Raw genomic sequence first — 25297 nt, 5'->3', positions numbered from 1 at the left:
GCGTTTGACGTCCGCGTTTTGATCGCGATAAAAAGAAAACGAAAGGAAAAAAATAGCCACGCGGGAAACATCGTCACATCCTTGATAACGTGCATCACAACATGAGCGTCTGTCAAAAACGTCAGATATAATGGTATACATATTCATTCATCAATCCTGGATTGATATCCACTCCGGCGAGCGTCGTCTATCGTGTCGGCACGCGCGATGGCCGATTCAGGCTTTTAAAAATCCGGTGATTAATAATTTTGACCGAAGCGACCGAGTTGCGGAACACGCTCGCATGCATGCACGGACAAAAATATCTATACATATTTTCCGATTTGATATCAATCGGGAAACCAAATTCGCGGTCGATCCGGACATTCCGGGCAACCACAATATGTTTCAACGCGTCACATCGCGATTGAATCAATCGGTCTCGGTCTCGATTTCTATGTCTCGATCAGTAACAGCCATTAACGGAAGATGCATTCATATTAGATACAGTTGATTTTAGCGCTTCGATAAAAAGATTTCATTCTTAAGTAATTGTGAATTTAAAAAGTTATTCATTCAACCCTTGCCAATATAATTTTGTTACATTTGTGAGGTACTGTATCGAAGTAAGATCGACGATTTACGCCTTTTCAATAATCGGTTCAAGTGTGTCTTCATCTCTCGCGACTGTCATCCAAAACGCATGCGAATTATAAAACAGACATCCGTTATAAATTGCCGTAAATTGTAAGACAAGATGCAAGATCCGATACGAAAAGCGTATCGAAACTAAAATTTGTTGGAAAAGTCCCTCGAGTGACATATTTCATTGAGGCAAGATTGAAATCGCGAGACAGCGACCGTATATTTGTTCGCGCGCGCGTCCCGATTAAAATTCGCAATCCTCGCACGAGATACGGTTCATACTTTTGCCGGTGTCCCTCGGGCGAAATCCCCCGGCGGGCTTCGATTCGTTTCAATTATCGGAGGTAATTTAGTTTCGGTTTATTTTCCATTCGTACACGCGCATACGCCGGAATTTCCGTCGGCAACTTATCACATTCAATGCTCTTCCCCTTTCCTTTCTCTCGATGCCGCACGAGCGATTATAGCGGCGATAGAGTGAGCAGAGTCGGATTATAGCTATATATATATTTTTTTTCCGGTATTATCTTATTCTATTGTCAATTTACATAAAATTAATTTTTTTACCAGAGAAAATTCTTCTTTACGATTATTTCGTATATAGAGTGGAAGATTTAAAAATATCTTGAAAGTAGCATATTTAATCAAACATATTAATATAAATTTTGTTATTAATATAATATAAATTTATTATATTAATAATGAATCATGTATGTGGACATAAAAGATTTGTCATAAATTGAAAAGAAAATTATATGCGATTTTTATTAACCATAAAAATTATCGTTAGCTTCAATATGCTTTTTCCATCTAGAAGGGCGTTTTCTAAACTTCTCTTCAAAAAAATTCAATCAGTAATTTTGTATAAAACAGAACTTGATGAGAAAACGACAAATTCTTCGTGCCAATTTAATACAATGAAATATAATTCACAGTAGTTTCAATATCTAAAAACAGTAAAAACACAAATATCTTTTAAAATTAATGAAACTAATAGTACGTGTTTTTATGTATTTATTCTCGCTTATATATTGCTTCTTTATCAATGTAGTTTCATTATTGTTATTGTAATTTGCTTCAATACGTTTCTTAAGAAGAGTTACTCAATAGCCATGTTTGGCTGTGCAGCCAGCGTGCGTTGCTGGCAGCGTACTCTGCTTCAGAGTCGTAGGTTCGAATCCCACCGCGCCGCGTTTGTGTCTGATCTCTCTCTCTCTCTCTTTCTTGTTCGAGAATTTCATGCGATGATGATACTTTAATCGTTTACTCGAGGTTTTGACGAAACCGATGGTTTCGTTGAAGTCAGTGAATTTGAGAATTGTCATAGTTACTCTGAGCATGAAATTAATTAACATTATTTTATAACGGTTTTGAAAGAAAAGAATGCTGCTTAACGTTTTTTTTATTCTATATTACATTATTGATGTGTATTATAATTCCAGCGTATTATTTATGCAGAAAGCATATTTCAAGAATGTATTCACATAAATAAATATTTTCCAACACGCTGCACCTCGATTATCGAAAGTTCTGGCGTATAGAATTTTCCTAATTAAGGATTATTTCAAGAAAGAACAGTCTAAAACAATAAGTTGAAATAGAGGAAACGGAGTGGACTAAAGAAAGCAATAAATGAAGAAAAATGCCAAGAGTAAATCGGCGTAATCAACACGTTAATTAGCATCGTTCTGCTAATTAGCGTCGTTCGTAACGGCTACCGTGCTAACGGCGATGTCTTCGCGAGCTGACCTTTCGTAAGTCGACCTTAAACTTCGCGCTCTCCTTCTTCCTCTTTTCCAGGGCCGAGGCCGGAAGCAGCCAACATCAGCTTATATTTTATACCGGTAGTTGCCTTCCAACTGTACGGTCGATGCGTCCGTAATGTTCAATGGCACCCTCCGAAAGGGCGTGATTAATTCTCATAATGGCCGCTGCGTCGACTTAATGAGTGCGCTTTGTCGGACGGTCGTTGGCCGTCAGCCGCGCGGGAGAAAAATGAAGGGCGACACTTTTTCGCGGAGATAAATACGGTCGGTGCATCAACTTGCAGACGTTGTAGGCGGCTACCGACTTTGATAAAGCAGCTTTCCGGCAAGTCAGCATACTGTGCTCGCTGTGCCGAGTAGAACGTTATCGATACCGTGACTAGAGGACTAGAGGCGGGCGCGATAAACGTTATCTATAACATCTCGGTTCAATGGAAAAGTCGCGAGATCAAAGGGAATGACGGAAAAAAGTTCTTTCGTTATAACGAGTCGTCTTTTTCGTGTAGTTAACTCCGTCGCTCTTATCGAAGTATAAAATCGCTGCATAAGAGACATTTTCGTGGATTTTTAGGATGTAGGTGTAAACGTGAATATAAGCTCTTTACCACTCCGTAGTGATGATGTTTACCTTATCTTATCTACTGTCATTGGGTCGTGAGTCAAGGCTGATGCGAATTCGTGTTTCGCGTTTTTCGTTCACGCGAGGCCACGTCTTTGGATTTATGGACAGAGACTATGGAATTGCACGCGAAATCGCGCGAAAGCGTAATAATTTTTTATTTGTTATACTTACTCGTTAATCGGCGTGACAATTAAATGGTGTGACAAATTAACCGCGAGAGATCTTGATGGAATTATTATAGGTTTAAAATTTATTTTTTTTTTTACTGCATTATCTTCAATATTTGCGGAGTGTATACGAGTCGATTCTTCTCTTCACGCCTCGTTGCGAACATTCGTGTTCTTGTTACGTCGAGCACGTCGGCACGTGTCGGGAGCCCCACGTGGACTGCCGCGATCGCAACTGAAATCAGTCCATCGGGTTCAACATCCTTTCTTTACCTGGCTGCGCGCCGCTTACATAAAGACATCCAGTTACATCACACACAGATCTTTCGTTTTTATTAGCTACGTGAATTCTTAACTTTTCAACTACGTGGTTTAGAATACATCACACATGCTCGCAATGTATCTCACAGCAATGTATCAATCGCGATATATCATAAAAAAAGACCGGTTTAGTATTATCTAATCAGTATCGATTTTTAAAAAGTAAAAGTTTCAATTTTGATATTTAAAGAAGAAATACGAAAAAATGTATCTTTTTGATACTATAATATAGGTATACATTAAAATACATGAAATATATTAATGTAGGTATATCAATATATAGTACACTTTTTAAATATATAAAATACATGACAATGATTTAATAATCTCTTATCAAAAACATATAACATATATTTTATATATTTATTAAAAAAATCTATATTTGTATGACTATATTATATACGTAATATATAAAATTTAATATATAATGTTTTAAACATTTTATTTCTTATACACTAATACAATAACGCATTTATTATTATAATACAACAATAATAATAATTAATGAATTTTCTAATGTAAACCATTTCAAAGCATATATAATTGCCCGATGTGTGTTAATTAAGTGCTATGCGTGTTAATTAAGTGACGCTAGAATGTTACCATCGGAGTCGGGAAAGTCGAAGAATCGCATGGGCGGTATGGGAGAAGGGAGAAGCGAGTCACCGGCGCGTGACTTTCCTTGACGCAATTTAGAGTCACGAGAGGGTCACGCGAGAAGATGGTGTCACTAACCGACGGTGTGCACGGACAATTCGTTCAGTGGCTCGATTAATCACGTCGCTGAACCGCGCCGACATAGTTAATTAATTAATCGCGCCTGGTGATCGTGACGCGCGTTCGCGTGGGACGTGGGACGTGGCGTCCCGTTTCCTCTCCGAGGAATGCTGTAAAAGGGCGCCACCAGTCGGGTAACCGGGTTCACGGTACGAACCTTTTCGGTCTCGGTCGCAGCGTGGGTGGGCCCAAAGCGGTATAGTAGGCTGGGCCTACCGGCCTCGAATCTGAACCATGATCCGGTTTTTGCGACGCGACCAATGCTGACGACAAAGGAATTTCTACGAGACTCGGGTCGCGTTGCGCTCAACTTCTCTACCTTCGGTAACTCTAACTCCGGATAATTCTTCCGGAAAATTGTCCTTGAACTTCTCGCGAAAAGTAATGAACTTGCTTGCACTAATCCAAAGAGTAACATTGGGCCCCGCGTATATGAAGATTTTGTTCTGCATTCGGATAACCGTGAATGAGTAAATCGTTAATTATTGGGAATATTTTTCGCGAAAATTTTCGCGTTTATCCGCACGATATATCTTGTATTATACATTATTTGAATACGCGCGGCGCGTTCGCGCGTTAAATTATTCAAGCCAGAGCTTTCAGTCTCCCCTCAAAACGAGCGTTGCAAATGGACGAATCAGGCATTCTGGCCACCGAATGCAATCGTCGAATCGACGGCGGTCTCTTTTCCGCGATTGCACGACCGCGAATTCGCCACGTGTCGCAGTCACACATCGAGCGAACGTCGATTGCCATCGCCCGCGCGCTATTTCGTGCCCAATGAAGCCGGAAATGATCGGGCGGTCAGGTGTGAGTTTTAGCGCCTGGCGAGAGTCCAGCTCGATAAGCGTCGTTCGGTAAACAGACGGAAAAACAGCGATGGGATGTATGTAATGCATTGAAATTATCGGCTAGAGCTAAATCGCGTGACGGAATCGCGTCTTTCGCAAGTTGCATGCAGTCGCACGTTTTCAGGATCTTATATGCGCTTGCACTTCACCTGAAGTTAAAGAGCGCGCTTTATTCCCGCCGGATATACGTTACTCCCGTTTGCAACGGGAAAACGAAAGCTTTCACTTCCTGTCGTTGCCGGAGCGACGCGAGCGACGGCGAAAGGTGCATTTTACTGCCGCGAAAACGAATACCGATAAATAAATAAAAAAACTAGAGACGAGAGTACGCAGGACGGTATTGTATCGCGCGATATAATAAAAGCTGGAAAATAATCAATACCTGAAAATTCGACGGCGAATATCGGTATTATTTTAGGCTCTGAAGATCTTTTTTCGGCGGAGAGAATTTTTGATCCGTTATGGCGTAAAACGATCGCCGATATATCGATTCGCGAGAGATAGCCCGAACCGGAGACGATTCACGGCGGCCGATGAGTTTTACCACTCGGGTTTTTTTTTTACGAGGGCGATAGAAAACGCGAAGTGTATTTCGGAGTATGATACCAGCATTTTCCTTCCTGCGCTACGACGCGACACGCGTATCCATTATTATCGGATGTCAGTAATTTACGAGAACGTAAAAGAAACCAGCTATAGGCCGCCGAGTATCCATTAGTGATGTTTCCTTCGAGAAACAAAGACCGTTTCCGCTCTCGATTTACGCGCGAGGCAATTCATTATCGCGGCCAAGTGCTTTATACACCGCAACGGGCCTGTAATTGTTTCGATCTAGCTTTGCTGTAACACGGCGAAAGACGTCAGCTGTACGAGGGATTAAGTCTCTGACGAAGATTTAATCCTTCGCGAAATCTACGTCGAAGCTGACGTCGTTTACGACGCGATAATCTCGCACATTTTTATACACACTCAACGCGAACGAAATTCGTCAGGTGCTGCGCTCCTCCGAATGGATTAATCGCGTCACGATCGATCTCGATCTCCTGGGAAGCTCGTTGCACGCGACTGTGACTGACATTCCTGTGTTTCATTAAAGCCGCCTCGCGCTTACGTTTACGTAACTGGTCGTGACGCACTCCGGACAGTTCAATCCGTCGCTCGCTGTGTGCAAATTGCTGTCCACCGACGGCGCCTGACGCTGCGAATTATACTCCAGTTCGTCAAATGTCGGGATATTTCAATAACCAGGCTCGGCTTCACATGGTTAACGCGTCAGAGATCAAAGAGAATACTTTTCCTTTTGCACTCATCGACTGGATTTCCGTTCAATATTCGCGAAATCGCAATGTAAAGCCGATGGGCCGGCCGGCCTCCATTCAAGCGCCGCGCGGCTATTCACGGTGACAGAGCAATTTTACAGCGCAAAAATTTTCCAATCTTACTCCGATTAGCGATCGCTCCACGTTGCGCGTTGAACAAACGCGTGCTCCATCGCGATGTGTAACCGGGCTTTTTATGTTATTTTAACAATATTTGATTGCGTGTCCAAAGCGCACGGACAACACCAAGCGCGATAAAAAATGTTTCTCAAAATTTTCGCTCTTGATAACATAACGTTACATTTCTCTATTCTGGTTATAGCAGAAATATTTATGCTAATAGTATATGTATAATGGAGAATTATCTTGGAAATTTGCACCAATTTAGGTGATTGCATTCCGTGACTCATCGTGCAGCCGGACGGTTCCGCGGAATTTTCCCAGTGTTCACTCGATCGCGCCGGCACGGCGCGGGCGCTTCGTTCCCGCTAAAGTAAGGACTCCTCGAAAGTGCCAGATCGCATTTGCACGATTCGAACGGCGGACCGTACTTTCACTCGATCGCCTGTCCCGTACCTCGTCGGCACGTCGGGGCTCTCGCCGCCGTAAACGCAAAGAGGAGAACCGCTTGGGACGCGGAGCGGTGCGACGCGAGAAGGGAGAGGAGACTCCGGGCAGAAGGAGAAACGCGAGAAGAGGAAGCAGACACGCACGTACGCACTCACGCACGCACGTACGGCGGCGTACGTACATACGTAACACATACGAGCGAACGAGCGAAACGAATCGAGTGGGCGCTCGCGAGTCCGGGGAGAGGTTTAGTGACCTCGGCGTGTCGTCCTAAGGAGAAGCAGAAGGAGTAGGAGGACGACGACGACGACGACGACGACGAGTACGAGCACGGGCGCAAGCACGAGCACGACGACGCTGAGGCGCAACGAGACGACGAGGAGTGGCCGAGAAGAAGAAGAGCAAATTGGTGCTCCCGGTAGCAGGGGCCCATGAGCGCCGTGGAGGAAACATTACGCAACGCGTCGAGGCGCAGCAGATACGGCACGCGCGGCAGCGGCGGCTCGATCGGCGCCGATTGGTCCGCGCCGGCCGCACGGGGCCCGGCCCAGCCGACCCCCGTCGCTGCGCCGGCCGCCACGTCCACCGCCTTCACCAGGCCCCAGGATATCACGGGCCCGACCAGACGCCAGTCCTCGCGCGATAGCGTCGATTCCGCCGGCCAGCACACCCCACCTGATCACCTTCTCTTCAAGGTCCTACCTTGCCCCCTGATACCCGCTTCCTAGCGCGCTCGCTCATCTCACGCGAGGATACGGCCAGCATTTCGTTGTTCTCTCTTGTTTCTCTCGCTCGCCGAGCGCGACCAATCCCTCGGACGTGATCGCTTTTTGTAATCTTATTAATTTTCTTTTGTTTTTTTTATTTTAATTTTAATGTATCTTACTCCCTTTTTGGAAACTGTGGCGTATTTTTAAATTTGGATGGTTAGTAGGCCATATTACCTCGCTTTCTCTTTTTATCTCTTCTGTCGAATTAGTTCGGTCGGAATTAAGATTTGAAAATTACGCGAACAGATGAGCGAGCTGGAATAAGAATGAAACGATTATTTGAACAATCGTTGCTCGATACAGGTGATGTTACTCGGTGACAGCGGCGTTGGGAAAACCTGTCTTCTGACGCGTTTCCGCGACGGCCGCTTCCTCGCGGGAAACTACATAACGACCGTCGGCATTGACTTTAGGGTGAGACTTTAGGGTTATCTTGTATTTATTCACTGTTAAGTATTAAATATTAAAGGATGAAATTTAAACCAATACCTTGATTCATAATAACATTTTATTATTTTCAACTACCATGTGTGTCGAAATTTATTATTTTAACATAAAACAGTATTATGTTAACTTTATTGATTTTGTTAAATTTACATTGTTTTAGTTAAATTAACGATATATTTTTTTAGTAGGAGCAGTAGCGATCTATAAGAATGATTAAAAATTACTCGAATTGAATATAATTTGACACTACGAATTTAACAGTGCATACGCGATTAACAGAGAATGCTCTCGTGCCGATGAACTTTCCATTAATGATTCTCTATAACAACGAATTGTATGTTGCTCACATTGGACGACGGTACCTTCGTGATTTATAAGACTGGCCTTCGTGGGATGTTACAAAAATTTAAGTAAAATACACAAATACAATAGAAATGTCTTTCCTATCTTTGCAGAACAAAGTTGTCACCGTCGACGACACGCCGATCAAGCTGCAGATATGGGACACAGCCGGCCAGGAAAGGTTCCGAAGCGTGACGCACGCTTACTACCGAGACGCACATGGTAAACTCTTTTCTTTCATGTCACAAATCTGCCTTGATTCAATAAGGCGCGGAATATTCGCCCAGTACAAATTAACAAATGGATCGAAATTGAAATTAGCAAAAATTAACGGAAAATTAATATTAATTTTTTTTTAATTTGAAATATTCATTTTATCGCTAGTATTATGCAAACAGCATGATAAATCATACGATATAATATATTACATTTGGAAATTATATGTAGGTATACATATATATCGCAATTAATTTAACACACTAGGATAATCGCGACGTGACGACATTCTTGATAAAAACGTGTTTAACACAGTAGCATCGTGCTATCGATAAATACGAGATTGTTGGTGATGATTCTCCACACGTTGTGCAATATCTCGTAATTATTTTATTCTCGCATTGCAAACGCCGCTACGATCTCAAAGCCGTGCATACATTTTACTGGTTCCGCGTTTTACACAGCGGAAAATAATGAGAAATATATCTCCCGGCGAGAGATAACGCGCTTTCGAGCGTCGGGTATTTAATGCATGCTTGGTTTAATCGAGGAGCTTTCCTCTTACGGCAATTACGAAACGCGAATTTTAATCCGATTATTGTTCGTCAATTGCCTTGCGCAAAGTATTCCAGATTCTCTCCTCTTAATTGTTCTTAATTTGCGAATCCGATGATCGAATTAAAATCGACTTTTCCGTAATTAAAAAATGGTGATTTGGTCCAATATATTTTTTCTAATAAATTTTCAACAATTTAAATATTGTTAATTATATTTATATATAATTAATTAATATATTATAATTGATTTTGAAATGTCAGATGTGTGTATGAAGAGCACGTGTAAAAATAAATATAGGTAATTTTAAACTAACTTTTGCTGTAGAACTCGAGTTTAGTCCTTCTTTTCTGTCTTTCTCAAGGACTCATCTATACCAAATTGATTTTGGGAATGGGAATTTGAGACTTCTTGTGCATGTAACGAACTTTCCGAGTAGCATAGAATAGCAGCGTTACATTGGTGCGCCTCCGGGAAAATCTTAATTGCTCGACTTGGTTATTCACATTCGAATTCGAAATGTCGGTTCGTTTCCAGGCTTGAGATGATCAATTTGGAACGTTACCGCCATCACTCGCGGCGAACTCGACTTTACAATGCATGAACCATTCGTAACTTCCTAACCCGAGCCCTAGCCGTTGTTCCCGATTTTGTTGCTCCGCCAGTTCTGGCCAGGTGCCAAACTCGATTCGCGTATATAGATACGGAGGAAGAAGTACGGGGAGATTGTCTGAGGGGGGAACCTCATTGTTTATCCGTCTGACAGTTCTAAAGTTGTTGCGACAATAATGCTGCGTTGCATCTCAACTTCAGAAGTAATCATTCCGGTCGAGTGAATTCGACGCAATAATTAGACGCGTCAACCATCTAGAAGATTAGATAGCGACCATTGAGATCGCATTATAGAATTGAGGCGTTTAAGGCAAAAGTGAAAATTGACTTTACAATTCGCGAAGCATTTTAAATTAAATAAGCTAAAGATTTAAGTATAACATAATAAGACTCGTTCCCGAATAATGTCCAAAAGTGAGAGAAAATCATGTATTCACAGATTATAATATTTTTGCGCTTTTATTCTGAATTCGATTATCGTTTAATGTATTAAACTTTCACATGTATAAGACATACACGTATAAACGGATGCATTTACATACGTCGTAAAAAGCTTCTGACCGTCGCGTGACGTAAAGTCGATTAAGTAGTCAATGAAAAAGAAGCAATTCACACGACTGGCGTGTTCCAGCGCTTTTGCTGCTGTACGACGTGACGAATAAGACGAGTTACGACAACATCAGGGCTTGGCTGAGCGAAATCCGGGAACACGCGAGCGAGGATGTCGTCATCATGCTGCTGGGTGAGTCGCGTTTATATTTATGGTTTCCGTACCGATACGATAGATCTCTGCCCACTTGGGATCCTCACGTTTAAATGGGGATTTCGATCTTCGGCGCAGGATAAAAGAAATAACGGTCATGATAATGGTTTAGCGGAGATAAGAGCTCGGGAGAGCTATCTGGACGACCTACATAAATTTGATTTCAGCAGCATCGGTCAGATTGCGTCCGAAGTTGATATACATCCAGCTATCGAATCCGATTTAAATAAGAGATTGAGAACCAACAAAATCCAGGTTCCGGGAAAGATAAAATTCAACTCGCAGCGTTTCCGCTTAATGCAATTTGGCCCGCTTTGGAGAGCAATTAAGACAAATCTTCGCGAATCCACGTTCGACTAGAAAAAGCGTTTGATATGAGTGTAAGAGGCATATGAATATTTTCGACCGTCCGCAATTTTACGTGTAATTTTTAGCTTTTAATTTGAAATCCTATTTCGATCCGAATGTACATCGTATGGACTATCGGCTCACGCAAATTGACCTTAATTGCTCACGGGCAGTCCAGATCGCATCGACCGAGAACACTATTAGCCTCGGTAAAGCTGGAAAAGCTGGATATTTTGTGGTAATTTATTTTCTCGTCGCTGTATCAAACTGCAGGTAACAAGTCCGACTGCGGAACGGACCGTGCCGTTAAGCGAGAAGACGGCGAGCGATTAGCGCAGGAGTACAAAGTGCCGTTCATGGAAACGTCTGCCAAGACTGGCCTCAATGTCGAATTGGCGTTTCTCGCCGTTGCACGGTACGGTTTCGATAAAATCGACGAAAGTAGAATAGTGTGAACGAACGATGCTTGAAACTGCACTGATTTTTAGTTGATTTCACGTTAACGCTTGATTAACTCCAATCTTAGTTTAACTGTTCCTCCGAAAGGAGGGAAAGTCTTTTTAAAAACAGATAAAAATGAGCTTAAAATAAAAGTTAATCGAGTTTTTGCAAAGTCCTTTGTATATTTTTGAAAGGAAGACCAGCACGATAAATCGATAGAACTAAACGACACCGATTGATTTCAGAGAGTTGAAGGCTAGAAAAAGCGACAACCCTGATGGGGCGAAATTCAACGTTCAGGACTACGTGCGTCAGCAGTCGCAGCGAAGCTCCTGCTTCAACTCCAGCTGCCTGACAACCTGAACTGCTTTCCCTTTTTTTTTTTACGTTAAATTAAGAGGATACGCGAACTGGAACCGCGCATTGGTCGCGAGGAGATCCGGCGCGAAATTGCCATATCGTGAGCCAGGCATTCATTTGATTTCCGCGGGAGAGAACATCGGTGTAACATTCGTCGCGGGACGGTATATATACATTTTATACTCGATTCATAGAGTAACTTTGCGAATAAGCCACAACGCAGGCAGATCGATCCAGATTCGTCGGGTGAATCAGAATCGGAACCGCGGTGGCGGAGAGAGCGGTCAATATATTTTCGGGAAACGCGAGGCATTATTTCGTTCAACGGGGAGCCGTAAATGTTAACGCAAACCGCGATAGCGAAAGATCGACGAGTACCTACGATCGAAATTGCTTGCGCTCTTAGAATAATCAGGGTCAGAGAGCTGAATTTTTTTGCGACATAGCGTCAGGGGAAACGCGGAGTTGTTGTTAAACGTTATAGGCAAACATGTGTCAATGATTACTCGCACACGCTGTATATTAATGTGAATAGTTCTAAGAGGATAGAGAGAGTTTCACACGCAGGATATCCCCGTAGGTAAGGCTTTAGCTTGATGGTTCTAATTTCGCGTACGCCACATCCGCGTACATATACCTATACATATATATGTATTATTAAGCGTCCGGAGCGATTATTAGACGATCGTTGAGCATAAGTTGTAACGTCGATTGTCGTACACCGATTCCGTAATCGTTCGTTACGTTGTGCTCCATTAGCGCTCGCTGTTCGCAACAAAGGAGCGCGAATAATCTTCGATTTGCATACAATATGCTTGTTACGAGTTATAGCTCGGCGCGTTTGCATTTCTCTCGTGGTGCCTGCGTCCTGCGTGAGCGAATAAAATGCCAATGCAAGCTCGGTCGACGTACCAAGTTGCGAAGTAGTGCGTGTCGAAAGAGAGAGAAAGAAAGAGAGAGAGAAAGAGAGAGAGAGAGAGAGAGAGTGGGAAGGAGAAAAAGGGAGAGAGAAGCTACATCTCGTAGGAAGAACGTGAAAACGATTCGCGGTCTTTGTCGAACGGAGTGACGTGCGAACACGCTCAGGTTTTCCTAAAATCCCTTGCTTTTTAGGCCTTCCTCTCTTTTTGCCCTGTTTTCTTTCTTCTTCTTTTCAGCCGAGAGAACGTCACGTCTATAAACATCGCCAAACAAACTGCTAGTTTTGAAAGACGAAAGTGAGGCAAACGAAAGGAGGGTAGCGGTCAATTTTAACGAGTCCAAAAACGTCGTCACCGTCATCACCGAACCGCGAAATCTTTTTTTAGAGTAGACGGTGTTTACTACCAATGATACTTCGTCGGATGCCGTTTGCCTCGGACCGACTCGTGACTAACCGTGACACTGTTGGCAGTCTGTAGAAATCTGTGAATTCGTGATCGTGAGCATGTTTTGTAATCGACAAACTGATATTTATGTAATATTAGAGAAAGAGATACTGATGCCACTTAACCGAGGGGAGAATGGTTATCCGCAACGTAACGTAGGAATCAAAGAAATTTATCGATCGTTATATGTCAAAGTTCTAAACAAAGTTGAGGATCGCTGTCCGTTGAAGAGTCAATAAGCTTAACACTGTTTAAATAAAGCTCTATCGATGTTACTGCGAAGGACCGTTTGAGCACTCTTGATTTTTCTAAGTCCTTATTTTGCGATAGAATTAACGGAAGTACCGGGGACGCGCGCAAGCGTTGAACGTTAATTTTATAGCGAACGGAAATCCGTATGAAGAATTTTTAGAGTCGGCGGAAGATTGAAGGAAATATATCACGTGTGTCATCCTGATGTATGACATGCAATCTGTCTTACCTGCAGTGTACAAATGACAATTTCGTGTATCAAATGTATATTGAAGAAATATATGAAATAAAAGTCGACCAAATGTACGATGTATACCTTTTTAATATTAATTTCCCATCCTGATCACTACAATTCTCGCGAGCAGAATTTGTTTTGATGTAAAAACTCGAATAAAAACAGAAACGCTGAATTTTATCTGTTGTTTGTCTGTTATTATGGAAAATAGAAATATTTTGTGTTTGAGATTAAAAATACAAAGAAAATTCATCGATTGGTTGTTTTTATTAAAAATGACCTCTTTCTGCAATCTCCTCGAACATAACAAAAAAGTTCCATCGCAAATGAATCGCTGATAGGAAAATAAATTTATATCGATCCTAACAATTTTTTTATTTTTTGGTCTCAATTAATCACGCATTGAGATACATTCCAAGCGTTCAATTTTAGGTGGGAAAAAAGGGAACAAAACGCAAGAGATACAAATAAAGCAATCGGATGATTTGTTATACTTAAATTAACGCGCGAGTTCCTCTTTTAAATGATATATTTATGTATAATTTAATATATATATTATATATATATATATATATATATATACATAAATATGTTTTTATAATATTTGATTTGATTATTTAATAATGTATAAATAAAAAATAAGCTTCAGTTTTCACTACCTTGTTCCATCTGTCACGCATATCAGTACAGTTCTCACAAAGTGGCCTTAATCAAACTTCGATTATCTTAATTGGCAATTAAGTTAATCGGAGTTTATTTGAAATCTTATTCCTCTTATGTCCATTTCCATCAATGCAGATTAACTTTAATCTCGGTTTAACTTACTTTTGATCTTTTTCTAATTCTTAGAACTAGAAGAAGTAAGTTAAACCGAAATTAAAGTTAATCTACGTTGGTAGAAATGAACATGTTTTTAAATTACATTGCATCTCGTTTTTTTTTTTTTTTCTTTCTAAAATGTTGATCGTTCATCAAGTGTATGTATATGTAAGTATAAATGTATACGAACAGAGCGTGTCGAGCTCGGATCTGTGGGCAAAGTCTAAATGACCATGCGAATCAAATCAATCCTGGAAATCGAGGGAAAAATCACTCCGAATGGAGAGTGATATATGCGTAACGTAAATCATCGACCACGTGGTCGATCTCGACAGACTCGTGATATTGCCTAGAGTGTTCCTTGTAAATTATTTACGTTACCACACAAATTACTTACGTTTTTTGTCATTTATATATTAAATATTATATTAAGCATAAAAATTACACGTAATGTGTTCCTTAAATTATTCAAAATATTTATTGAATTAATACTTATATATCTACTTATAAAATATTCATAATATAATTTGAATTTTTTAGAATACTAATAAAATCTTCTACAGTAAATTCTTTTACCTTTTATCAAAGTATTGATATTTCTGTGGTAAGTCTGTTGCTCACGCAATAGAATACATTTAATTATATTTCTTTTAATATTATTAATTATTTCTATTAAAGGTCCGGGCTGGATCTTCGTAGCCTAGTAATAATATACGTTTTATTTTGTTCTTTTATCTCTTTTTTTCTTGGAATTTTGTATATATATTTGCTCCATCTCAAATGCACAAAATATAAAAAAAGAATTAAGAAGAGTAAATTTAAAAAATTTAGATAAAATATATTGCACTGAGCACACTCTCTATTCCTGATACACATGTCCATTTTTCGACAAAAAAATTAAATTTTGAATTATTTAATTTCCTGATTTCATACAATTCATTTCATGTGACCTGTGTTTACTAATAATATTGTCAATTATATGTATATTGTTATTAGACTACCAAGATCCAGCTTGGACTTTAAATGGCAATTTCTCTAATTGATTGCATGTATATTACATAAGCTGTGTTCCTTTTGACGCTTTCAGCGCTGAAAGCGTCGCTCCATCTCTATTTGATATTCAATGTGCAACGGAGATAGAATAATGCTTACAGCGCTGAAAGCATCAAAAGGAACGCAGCCATCGTGTCCTGTTTATGTGTCGTGTCACATATTATTGTTAATTATTTCTATCCATAAATTGTATAACTTTATTTCATATGAGATTTCTCATTATATTATTTTTTTCTTATTCTCTCTCTAAAATTATATACAATCTAATGATACTTGTTCTCACACACAATAGTAGTCTTTTACGTACGCAACTGGGTCGTTCTAACGTTTGCCGGCGTTCCTTTTGCCGCGCAGGTACAAAGCGTCTCCCAACATCGGGTCTGACGGGACATTTCTGAGACTCTGAAGCGCGGGTTTGCTTCGCCACCGTGAGCGTCCGGTCGCGCCATCTTGGTGCGTCACCGGCAAGTTGGACGCGCGGAAACAGTGTCTTCCTCGCCTCTTTCCCGGCTCCATCAGTGAGCACTTGAGCAGGCCATTCTGGCGGCTCTGGACAGTCTACAGTCTGGCCACTTCCGATTTCTCGTTAGCCGCAAACAAAACGCTTGCGTCCCTAACCTGAGAGCTCTCATCGCAAGAGGGATACGTAGCGTCGGTGTCGGCGACGGCGTCCTGGTGGTCGTGGTGTCGTCCCGCGCCTGATCAGAGTAGCCTAGCACGATGGACGAGGACGTGGTGGAGATGGTGGAGAACGTCTCGGACTTCGGGAACGTGAAGAACGTCTGCAGACTGTGCCTTTCCGCGGACGGGCCTAGATCCTCGGTGTTCGCAACGCAGGAGGACGAAGAGAAGGAGGACTCGTCCGGCCACCGCGTGCCGCTGGCCGCCAAGATTCAGGCTTGCCTGTCGATCCAGGTGCGTGCGACTCGCGCGATTCGCGCTCCTCCCCTCGTGAAAATCATCGACGGGATTCCCCGCGGTCCCCGAGGGCCGCCCGATTATCCCGTGACCGCGGGCGGCGAGGTCTCGGCGGAGTGCATCGCCCGACGCGTTTCGAGGTTATGTTCGGACGGGTGCCGACTCGGCGCAGACTTGAGAATCATCGCGGTCGGGGCTGTATCTTCCAAGTCGCGTTTTACTCATACTCCGTCTTGTTCAATCTTTATCTTTCCTTCGCGCTAAAACGCAATTACAGCATCTGATTTTCGGTTGAATAAGCGAGCAAAGCATTTTAAATGCTTTTTAGATACGTGTCGTCTCAGATGTTTGAAGTATGGAGTAAGAGTAAGGCGTTTAGATGTGACATGATAATGTAAACAATATCAGTTAATATGAAATCAGAGTGTGAGCATTATACATTAGTAAATATAGCATTACATTAGTAAATATATTGTAAATTGTGTAAAATCAGGAAATTAAATAAGTCAAAATTTAATTTAAATATTTTTGTTGAAGAGAGTGGGCATGTGTGTCAGGAGCAGAGGATGCAACATATTTTATCTAAAATTTTTAATTTACTCTTCCAAATTTTTTAAATATTTTGTACGTTTGAGATGGAGCAGATATATGTATAAAATTCCAAAGAAGAAAAGAAACCAAAAATGATAATAATAGAACCACGATATAACCAGTTGGTAGTGGCACTCTGCGAAAAAATACGTAGTCGCTAAGATACAGCGGCGCAGGTTCTGTTTATGATCTCGGATTCAATGAAATACAACGCGACAGGAACGTACCATACATATACGTGCCCACATATGACCAGCCAACTTATAAGTATCCCTGAAAATCGAATAAAATAAAGCAACGTTATGTTAAGTGCAGTCACTTATTTTTTCAAGAAAAAGGGTGACTATATTATTACTTATGATAGAGCACTACCACTACTTCTTCTAATCAGCCCTGAATTTTAATATTAAAGTGACGGATGGTCACGTGGACCTCCACGTGGAGATCAAAGGTGTCGACACAGAGCGGCCACTGCTGGACTGCGTTCGGAAATTTTACTCGGGTGCACACCAGCGTCGTTCTGTGTCCTTGTTTTGTTCAATTTTTAGTAAGTAACAAAAATAGAACGATACTGGTGTGCACCCAAATGAAGTTTCCAAACGCAGACCTGGTTATATTGTGGTATAGTACAGAACAAAACGCTCAGCTAGATTTGCAATCTTGTGTATTTGACTTGTGATTTAAAATTCTTGTCGAGATTTTTACCTAGATTATATAATGTGCTTCATTTTTTTAGATTTCAGCAACCGACAGGTTGTCCACATTGATATGCGCAAATTGCGTGAAGAGCGTTAATCAATGGCACACCTACAAGGAGTCGTGCCTGCGTTCCCAGGACAAACTGCAAGAATGGCTGACAAGTCAGTTGCAATCAAATCCTCCGGTATGTATTTTTAAATGTACTAGGACACAATAGTTTGTCATTTTTACTGTTATGTTCTTGTATTCTCATATATTTCCAATATTCGCAGGTTATTCCAATATTCACGATCAAGGATGAACCAATGGACTTGGACGAAGATAATAATGTAGAATCTATCTCAGAGATCACCAATAATGTGGAGCAACCAGTAAGTATAATCTTATCATATTAAAACTATTATGATAAAAAAGATTTCTCTACGTAAATATTGTCTGTTCTCTAGCATTCACCAATTCAAACAATGGAAAACGATGAATGCAATAGTGAGAAAGTGCAAGAAGTAACGAATACCAGCGATGCGACAGTACAAGAAGTAACAAATAACAGCGATGCGACAGTACAAGAAGTAACAAATAACAGCGATGCGACAGCACAAGAAGTAACAAATAACAGCGATGCGACAGTCCAAGAAGTAACAAGTAAGAGCGATGCGACAGTACAAGAAGTAACAAATAACAGCGATGCGACAGTCCAAGAAGTAACAAGTAAGAGCGATGCGACAGTACAAGAAGCAACAAATAAGAGCGATGCGACAGTACAAGAAGTAACAAATAACAGCGATGATACTAACAAAGATCCTGAACCAGTCCCACCTGCGGTGGAGAAGGAACCTAATAAGGAAGAAAATAAAGCGGATCAGCAGGATCCTGTAGCTCTGTGTTCCATTAAAAGCGAGCCACAGGATGAAGACGATAGCTACAGTACTATAGAAGTAGAATCCACGAATAGCAGTGAGTTGCTGTTGAATCCCATGGCAGCCAGCGGGACAGAGGACACGATCATGGAGGCCGATTCCACGCAGAGGTCTAACGCGGCCGGCGGACCGCCTAAGAAGAAATTGAGACGCGGTCCTCATACCCATTTTAGAGGAACGCGTGTTTTTAAGCAGAAGTGCCATCACTGCCAGATATTCCTGCACTCCAAGTACACGTACATGAAGCACATGAAGCGGTTCCACAGTAAAGAAAACGGCATTGACAATTCGGGATCGCAAAACGACGACGAGGAGATTGAAGATGTGGAAGATGAACTGATCAGCATGGAAAAGGACTCACCGCTGACGCAAGTCCAACAGGACATTATTAGTCAGCTGAAAACATTCTCTTGTTACATTTGCGAACAGACGTTTAACGATCGACGCAGCACTCTCTCTCACATACGTCAACATATGCCAGATTTGAGACCGTATACATGTATCGCCTGCCTGACGGAGTTTCCAGATCGATCGATGTATCAGTTACATTGTGGAGCTTCCTTCGAGTGCGCCATGAAGATCGCCCTAGTTGTACCGAAACATGGTAACGAACAATACTTCACGTGCAACATGTGCCTGCGCTCGATGCCTGGTAGGAAGGAATTACTCAGCCACTTGTCGAAGCATTCTGACAAACAGTACGAAGAGATGATGTCGCCAACGCGAGCTCCGCCCAAGCTGAAGCCGATGGCGCCGTTGCCATCGAAAAATAGCCTTCCCGAGAGGATCATTAAAGGACCTTACAAGAACGGCGATCCGGCGCATAATCATGCCTGCGATTTATGCGGCATGATCTATCGATACCAGCCCAATATGGTCAAGCACAAGCAGATGTGCATGCGATTAGATCCGGAAAGCAGAGTCCTGTACAGATGCGTACATTGTTACATGACGTTCCTCGTATTTAAGAAATTCCACTACCACATCACGGCCGACCATAAAAAGAAGGATTTTACTTGTTTCGTATGCTTTTCCGTATTTCGATCGCCGAGTGATTTCCTGACACATCACGAGACTCATCGCTCAACAACACCAACAACAACAACGCAGGCTAATCAACAAGTGCAACACGAGGATACCTCGCAGAATGCAGCTCAAGCGCCATTGAAGGAACGCAACGCTTACGAAGGAAATGTCAAGTCGAGAATCAGTTCGCGAATATCAAGTCAGAAGTATAGCTGTCCCCTTTGTGCCCAGACATTCTCCACGAGGGTCGAGCTGAACGAGCATCGGAATCTCCATCTCAAAGTGAAGATATATTCGTGCGTCATTTGCCGCAGTATGTTCAGCAGCGCCGGCGCCTTGGAGATACATATGAAGGATCACGGTATCGACGACCCGAACGAGAGAAACGCCAATGTTTCCTGCATGGAATACGGCAGCTTGGATGAGGACGTGAGGATCGAGAAAGATTCGGTGAATACTAGTGCCATCTCGGATCCTGGTACGCAGATTCACGAGTGTGGCGAGTGCGGTAAGGTGCTATCCAATTACGCTAATCTCCGGCGACATGCTAAAATCGCTCACCGAAACTGTAAGATGTACGATTGCACCGAGTGCTCGCGTATGTTCATGCGTAAAGATCTATATGATCAACATATGTTAATTAAACACAACTCTACGAAGACAATGCTGCAGTGTCCGCAGTGCCCTAAGAGTTTCGTCTTCCAATCAAATTTCACTTATCACTTCCGTACCGCCCACCTCGAGAAATCGCAGAACGGTTATGCCTGCGACATTTGCGGCAAGGTCTTCGTCGAGGAAGCGTCTTTGAAAATACACAAGGGCTGGCACAACCGTGCAAACTCGCGTCTTAGCACTCGATTCATACTCGGCAATCAAAAGGCGGCCAACGGACCGCAGAAAGAATCTAGTAGCGTCGAGTCTGGTGAGAATTCAGAACGACCGGCGAGAGCACGGAAGTCTTTCCCAAATCCTCCACCTCAATCACCGTCGAAATCGGGAAGTTTCCAATGTCAGGTATGCAATGACAAATTCAACGATGTCACAGAGCTGAGGACCCATCTGTGGGACGTCCACTGCGCTCGTAACAAGGCGGAGAAGAGTTTCTCCAACGACGATCTTCAGTGCGAACTCTGCACGAACATTTTCCCCGATCAGGAGACCCTGGCATCTCATATGCAATGGCACAAGGCCAATCCTATTCTCAGCGACATACAAAAGACATTCTCCTGCGACGTATGCGGCAAGTCTTACAGTTCGAAGAAGGTTCTGTGGAAGCACAAGAGGCTTCACAAGGCTACCGCTGTGGCCTCGATCAAATTCCAATCCTTAGCCAGAAAACCGATGGCCACACAGTTCCTGTGCAACTTTTGCCGCAAGGTCTTCTCGAGCAATCAGTCTCTGCAACGGCATAAACTTTCCTTCCACAGTAGCGAATCGCAGAACCAACAGCGCGCGCAGCAACAACTGTATAACAGCAATCGAATATCGTCGTACGAGGACGAGCCGAAAACGAAGCGCATGAAGTTCGACCTCGAAAGTGAAAATTCGCAGGCCAAGCTGTCGCCTTTCGCCATGGACTTCGCCGGTGAGAGAAGGAAGCCAGTCATGTGCCACGTTTGCAAGAAAATGTTCCCCAATATGAGCGTGCTGTACAAGCACAAACAAACGGTCCATAAACCTCGTGTAAAAAAAGACTTGACGCCCGAATGCATTCCAATGTCGACTCAAGATGGCAAGTTTTCATGCAACATCTGCTTCAAGGAATTCCCCGGTCTGTCGAATCTGCGACAGCATTTCACGATCAAGCACAAGAAGACAGCAGCTGCCGAAGCCGGCAGCGGCGCGTCGAGCAATGACAGACTGGTGCTCCCGACACCGGCCAAGGCACCCGAACGGCCAAGGGAATTCGAAGTGGCCTACAATAACGTGATGTACAGCTGCAAGCTGTGCAAGCAGTGCCACGTCTTCAATAAGGAGTCCATCATGAGCCATATCACCAATGTGCACAACACAGTGTACCAGGCCGACAGCAAGATGTTCCATAGAGAGACCAATCTGGGCGCTTACATAGTGAAGGACGCGATCGGAGCTACTTGCCCGCTATGTGACGTCAAGTATCCTAATAACAGAGCTCTGAAGATACACTATATCAAATTCCACGACGATGCTGATTAAAGTCTGGATTGACTGCGCCAAGCAGGAAGAAAGGTTTTTTTTTTTTATTATAACCACAAAAATCGATAAACCTCAGATCATGATTTTCTTCGAATGCTTAGGCGATATGTTTCCGAGACTGCGTCGACCAGCATTCTGATGCATAATATTCTGATAAATCGATTTCCTTGATCAAGCGATATTGTCTTACGATAGGATTCCAAACCTTGAGATGAATTCTGAATCTTTACAATCAATATGTAAAATCAAGTATACTCTTGCAAGTATACTTTTGCAAGTATATCCTTGCAAGTACCATTGAGCTACAATTTCATGAGATTAAATGAAACCATAAGAAGACGAATACTTTATCTTCAAATACAGGAAGTGTGTTATTTTAATTGCACACTTCAAATATCTTGGTTGTTTATTTTAGAAAAGAATATTTTTTCTAACTTGAGAAACGATTAAAATACTTGGGGTGTGCAATTAAAATTTGATTATCCTGTACATATTATTACGTTGATCAGGCTTTCCTTTCGCAGATACTTCTACAAGCGATGATCGCTTTTACTATCGCGAATAATTTGTTACCTGTTTCATATAGCTACTGTGTAACTGCGACCAATGAGGTGTGTAAATATCGAATCGAATAAACTATATATGTATGGTGAGTTCAGGAAACATGGCAGCCTCTCGGTGTAGTTATAAGTTGATCGCTGCGGTCAGGTATGTCTACGTGACCGATTTTCCCACGAGATTAAACTTTTAAACGTTTGTTCACGTGCTGCACGTGCATCATGTTACCGTCTCGCGACTTTTACGTGTGTATATGTTTGTTATTCCCCCTCCCCCCGCCCGTATATATGCAAAAAAATAGAATAATTTTAAGCACAATTAAACGATTGTCACCGACATTTTGTTAGGCTTCCCAATATTTTGGTCTGATTGCAGCGATAGAAACGATAACAGCCTTGGGGATACTGCAAGAATCGTTTAGGTTTCTTTATCTATACTATAAGATATATTGGGTATGATTACAACTATTATTATGTACGGTATGCAAATAAAAATCGTAAATATCTTGCTTACATGTAACAGTATTTATTAAGAATTTCCTTTTATCGTTTCGGTTGTTTTGTTTCCGCTTAACTTGACAGTTTACTTACGTGTCTGCCATTCCTCTCATTCTTTTCTTCCATCTTCCTCTCTGACCATAGCGCGATGCGTTATATTAGTTTTATTACTAACTGCATACTTGTATTTCGAATGTACGAATTATAGCAATAAAAGAAAATAAAGAATTGCTGATTCTTGTTATTGAATTACTGGGATTAATCGTTAGATAGATAAAGTTCCAATTATATTCTCTTCTCTAATTGTGAGATTATTTATAAAATAATTCTATTTTAAATAGTAACTCAATATAAAAAAAGAGAAATAATTGTTGCAATCGAAAAAGAAACTGCGACAGGATAGAACTTGGAAATTTTCAAAAAGTACATAAAAGTAAATAAATATTAAATTATAAGTTACTATGTTTCATATTAATTTACTTCATTAAGGGATCATCGTCATCAATGGTTACAATCCGAGTGGAGCCTTGACCTCTTGAAGAAAAGTCGTCCTCTGCAGATCTTGGCTTCGTCCTGATTTCATTACAGTTACAATTTTTAGATGAGGTTGTAAACTTCACCAAGTAACAGCGCACTTGTTTAATCCTAGTTCTTAGTATTTTGTTTCTATCACAATTGAATATTTTCTCACTCGAAATTCCTAATATCTTGTATGCGGAATGACAATTTCAAGAATCGAACCGGATCTTTTGTTTGATAAACGATTGTTCTGGCACTGAGCTATCTCAGCATCCCGTGAAATATAAATATAAATACAGGTAACCCTCGAATACATGCTATTTGAATTTCACGAAGTTCATAGTAGTGCTCGAATAGTACGATAAAAAACTGACTCTTCAAAGGTTTCTTTTTTAATCCCTTGGTACCAAATTTTATATGGATCTAGATGAATCTTGAATTGCACGGTTTTCAATAGCACGGAACGTGATCTCCAAAATGGTATGAATTCTAAATCTCGAATAACACGATTTTCGATAACAATCGGAATCAATTAATTGATTCGAGAGTTACCTGTATATCTGCAATTTAAATATCAACAATTTTTCAAACTTGTCTCGAGTCTCATTGTTCCTATGAGCGATACATTGAAAGGCAATAACGTAATATTTATAACGGTATATTTGGCGACGGTAAAGGTTCACGCATGGATATGGCAGGGATTAAGGAGTAGATACAGGCAAATAATTTATCACACGAATATTTGGTACTTCCTTTTTTTATGAATGCACAAAACATTTTAATATAAACTTAAAAATCCGTACAACAATATGAAAAATTATAGACTATTATACACATGTATATAGATATATATATTTATATGTCGTACTTTTTATTTTTTCCATTTTTCGAGTTTATCAATATATATATATATATATATTTATTTATTTGTTTATATTCCTTTGCTATATATCTTTTTTTTTTTATTAACGGGATGGAAAACTTCCGTCTCTCACTAAGTATATGTATATTATGTATATATTATTATTAGAGTATTATTACTATCATTATTATTTTTATTATTATTATAAGTATATATTAATGTAGAAATATAAAGTGAACCGTTGCACGATTCCGCGTCGTGTCTTACAATCAGAGTGTATCAACTCGCTAAATTCAGAGACAATAATTGTATATCGATAATCGTACTTGCGGTAACGCCGACAATTTAATCATTAACAACGACAGTAATTAGCGATGAGGAGGAGGGGGGTCGGGGTACGCGCATAGTTTATCTCGTGACAACACGTCGGGTAAGTATTTCTCTCTCCCTCTCTCTCTCTCTTTTTTTACTTTTTTTCCTTCTTTTTCACGATAGGATGACGAGAAAAGGTGCGCGAACGTCGCGCTCACGCTCGTCGGATCGTTCGTATCGCGAGTGCCCTCGCATCTGCATGCGTCTGGTGTGTGTCGCAACACACCGTGTGTGTGTGTATGTATGTGTGTGCGCGTGTGTGATCATCGCCGGAGTGCATTGAGAGTCACGTGTCCGTCTGTGCGTGGTACGCGTTAACGTGTGCACGTGTGGGGCGGACGAGTGTGTGCGCGATGTCAGATGTCAGGTGAGCAGCGCGCTGTTAACGCATTATGCGGTATATCTGCACACAGCGGCGGATATACGACGGGCGCTCGGGGATTTTTAATACAAAACGCCTCGCGCGCTTTCCTTACCGCTCTGGGCGTGATTATACCGCACGACACGTGTACACCGTGGCGACACATGGATTAAACAGTAGATTATAAGATACATAGATCGATAGA

The 25297-nt window shown here is 41.5% G+C and overlaps 2 protein-coding genes across 11 annotated transcripts in view; both read left to right on the top strand.

Annotated features, from left to right (window-relative positions):
- LOC139820217 (ras-related protein Rab-37) overlaps window positions 1–13796 on the top strand; it is a 145565-nt gene extending 131769 nt beyond the window's left edge. For 6 of the 10 annotated variants that reach the window (XM_071790390.1, XM_071790420.1, XM_071790396.1 and 3 more), the window contains exons 2-7: window positions 6836–7712; window positions 8091–8201; window positions 8690–8798; window positions 10591–10701; window positions 11344–11485; window positions 11757–13796. In XM_071790390.1, coding sequence (XP_071646491.1) covers window positions 7449–7712; window positions 8091–8201; window positions 8690–8798; window positions 10591–10701; window positions 11344–11485; window positions 11757–11874 — 855 coding nt within the window. In that variant the 5' untranslated portion in view covers window positions 6836–7448 and the 3' untranslated portion in view covers window positions 11875–13796. Of the gene's footprint in view, window positions 1–6835; window positions 7713–8090; window positions 8202–8689; window positions 8799–10590; window positions 10702–11343; window positions 11486–11756 lie in introns of those variants that run through there. The other 4 variants (XM_071790374.1, XM_071790364.1, XM_071790368.1 and 1 more) reach the window with 2 other exon arrangements.
- A 2252-nt stretch (window positions 13797–16048) lies between these two features.
- LOC139820179 (uncharacterized) lies at window positions 16049–23208 on the top strand. The gene is made up of 4 exons (XM_071790245.1): window positions 16049–16512; window positions 17843–17989; window positions 18078–18176; window positions 18252–23208. The coding sequence occupies exons 1-4, from the start codon at window positions 16318–16320 to the stop codon at window positions 21921–21923; spliced, it is 4113 nt and encodes a 1370-aa protein (XP_071646346.1). The 5' UTR covers window positions 16049–16317; the 3' UTR covers window positions 21924–23208.
- Window positions 23209–25297: the final 2089 nt, after the last annotated feature.

Source organism: Temnothorax longispinosus, chromosome 1 (genome assembly GCF_030848805.1).
Source record: "Temnothorax longispinosus isolate EJ_2023e chromosome 1, Tlon_JGU_v1, whole genome shotgun sequence".
Taxonomy (NCBI): domain Eukaryota; kingdom Metazoa; phylum Arthropoda; class Insecta; order Hymenoptera; family Formicidae; genus Temnothorax; species Temnothorax longispinosus.
This window is presented reverse-complemented; position numbering and strand designations above follow the sequence as displayed.